General features: G+C 37.1%; 1 protein-coding gene across 1 annotated transcript in view; it reads right to left on the reverse strand.

Annotated features, from left to right (window-relative positions):
- SPG20 (spastic paraplegia 20 (Troyer syndrome)) overlaps positions 1-1057 on the reverse strand; it is a 32068-nt gene extending 31011 nt beyond the window's left edge. Inside the window, exon 1 of the mRNA XM_012644075.1 lies at positions 242-1057. Within this exon, the coding sequence (XP_012499529.1) occupies positions 242-892 (651 nt within the window). The 5' untranslated portion in view covers positions 893-1057. The remainder of the gene's footprint in view (positions 1-241) is intronic.
- Between the last annotated feature and the right edge of the window lie 1759 nt (positions 1058-2816).

A 2816-nucleotide genomic window follows, 5' to 3' on the forward strand; every position in this document is an offset into this window, starting at 1 on the left:
GCTGAACACATAAATAATAACAAATAAAAACGATGTATTCTACACATATTTCAAATTATGTTTACATTTTCCTTTGGCTTACCTGAAGAAACCCAGGAGGACGGTTTAGAACTGTATCAAGAGAATTATCCAAGAACCTCACGATTCGAAGGTACCCAGGATACGAAGGTGCACTAACCTCCCCTGCAGGATTTACAAAAAAGATCTGTACTCCATTTGGTATTAAAATCAACTCATCTGCATCTAGCCCTAAGGTCTCAAGAGGAGGTGGCTGAGAATGATTCCTATAAAAGTCTTCTCCAACTGATGAAAACTCCCCAGAATCTGTTCCATAGGATACAGTGTAGTGACCCTCAGCAGCCTGAGGAGTATAAGCAGGAGGAGCTTCTGCTGGACAACTTTGAGATGGTAAGGACAGAGAAGCAGATGCAGCAACTGCTCCTGCACTTGTAGTTGGAGTGTTTCCATTTATTTCAGCATGCTGAGGTGGTGAACTAAAGGACTGAGGTTCTGGTGACTTTTCACACAGGTCTTTTGGTGGAAATTCTGGATATAACTTGGGCACCTCCTGAAGATCATTCTGTAGAGAAGTGGCAAGACCCTTCTCTAGAATTTCCAACCTGGTGCGTACATTCTGTAGTGTTTCTTTCATCTTCTGTTGCATCTGTCTAGCAGATTCCCACCCAGGGCCTGTTCGTTCAGGGTCTGTTGATGAAATGCTGATTCCTCTGAGCAGGTGTCCTATTCCTTGTTTGTAGTAGTTCTTTGCTTCTTCCTTCTGACCTAATTCATCTGTATTCAGTCCTTTATTAACAAATAAAAAGGCCTTCTTGTATGCTTCCCTGATCATCTTAATTTCAGCAGGTTCTCCATTTTGTGGCTCTTGCTCCATTTCTGCAAAACAGGAAATATTATCTTTAATTAATCTTGTTTAGGTGTTTAGTTTACTTATTTATTATCCATCTCTCCTACCTGAATATATTTCAAGAAAACAAGAGCCTTACTTATTTCTGTTTTCTTTACTATGGTACTATTCCCTAAGCCTATTAGGTCTGTCACAAAGTACTTAATATGTATTTGATGAATGAATAAATAAAAGAAAGCTTTTGGTCCTAAATATCTTGTTAATTACATAAGAGAATAAATCAGAATACAGCTATTAAATAATTTTCTTGTTCCAGTTTCTTGTAATAGTTTCCTATATCAATCCTTATGGTTGAAACAAGAGTCTCATTCTAAACTTGATTAAATATAAATCCCTATTATATCCAGCTAATAAAAATGAGTTGATTCACACACCAAAGAGGACAGAAATGAGAAAAAAAAAGGTGGATGAAACGTTAACATTACCTGACTTCCATTTAAAGGTGGCAGGTTACCCACAGGCAATTAGCCCTATTCCCTCCCAAAACCCCACTAAAATGACTTTAGAAAGATTATTAAAAAGGCATAACCATTTTTCTTAATGAGTAAAAGACATGAACAGGCACTTCACAATAGAATATTTAAATGGCATGTGAAAAGATATTCAACACATTATCTCCTCAGAAAAATGAAACTAAAATCCATAGTGATAACAACTATACAGTTATCAGACAGCTAAAATTCAAAAGACTGACCAGTGATAGAGAAGACAACAACTAGAACTCTCATACTTTGCCGGTAAAAGCTGAAAAATGGTACAGCCATTTTAGAAAACTGACAGTTTCCACTAAACATTCATCCACTCGATAACCCAGCAATTCTGCTGTATGTAACCAACAGAAACAGATGCATATACATACCAAAACCATGTATAGCAATATTCACAGCAGCTTAGTCACAAAAGCCAAAAACTCAAAATGACCCAAATGCCCACTCGTAAGAGAATGGATAAACATTAGTATATTCATACAATGCAATAATACACAAATTTTTTTAAAAACCTGATGCCTGCAACATCAATAAATCCCATCAATTGTTTGAGCAAAAGCCAGATTACAAAAGACTTCCTACTGAGAATACGTGATTCTATATAAATGAATTTAAAAACAGGCAAAATTAGTATCTGATCATAGAAATTAAAATACTGCTTATAGGTGGAGGGTATAGACTTCAAAGGTGCAGGAGCAAACCATGTGGCCTTTGGAAATGTTCCCTCTTCGTCTGGGTGATAATTACATGGGTGTACAGTAGTCCTCCCTTATCTGCGGTTTCACTTTCTCTGGTTTTAGTTACCCACAGTCAGCTGTGGTCCGAAAATATTAAATGGAAAATTCTAGAAACAAACAATTCGTAAGTTTTCAATGGTATGCCATTCTGAATAACATGATGAAATCTTGTGTCATCCTGCTCCATCCTGCCTGGGGTGTGAACCAACCCTTTGTTCTGGGGATCCAGCTATGCCTATTAGTCACTTAGTGGCTGTGTTGGTTATCAGATCTGCTGTTGCAGTTATCTCAGTGCTAAGGTTCAAGTAACTCTTATTTTCCTTAATAATGGCCTAAAAGTGCAAGAGTAGCGATGCTGGCAATTCAGATATGCCAAAGAGAAGCGGTGAAGTCCTTCCTTTAACATATCGACTGCCACACTAGAAAAAAAATTGTTTTTCCTTGGGGCCACAGTGTTTTATTACAAAAATAGAATAAAAACTTCGAAAACAAAACGATCCTTTCTAATTGAATGAAAAATTTGTCATTTTTTGGTTTTCTGTGCATGAGTCATATGTAACTTGAAAAATAGTTCTTGTGGCTCCCAAGGTGAAACGACATGTGAGTTACATATGCTTCACGAGGCCTTGGGCTCAAAATTAGTGTGAGTTAAATGCAACTCATGTG

The sequence above is a fragment of the Propithecus coquereli genome, unplaced genomic scaffold (genome assembly GCF_000956105.1).
Source record: "Propithecus coquereli isolate 6110/MARCELLA unplaced genomic scaffold, Pcoq_1.0 Scaffold205, whole genome shotgun sequence".
Taxonomy (NCBI): Eukaryota; Metazoa; Chordata; class Mammalia; order Primates; family Indriidae; genus Propithecus; species Propithecus coquereli.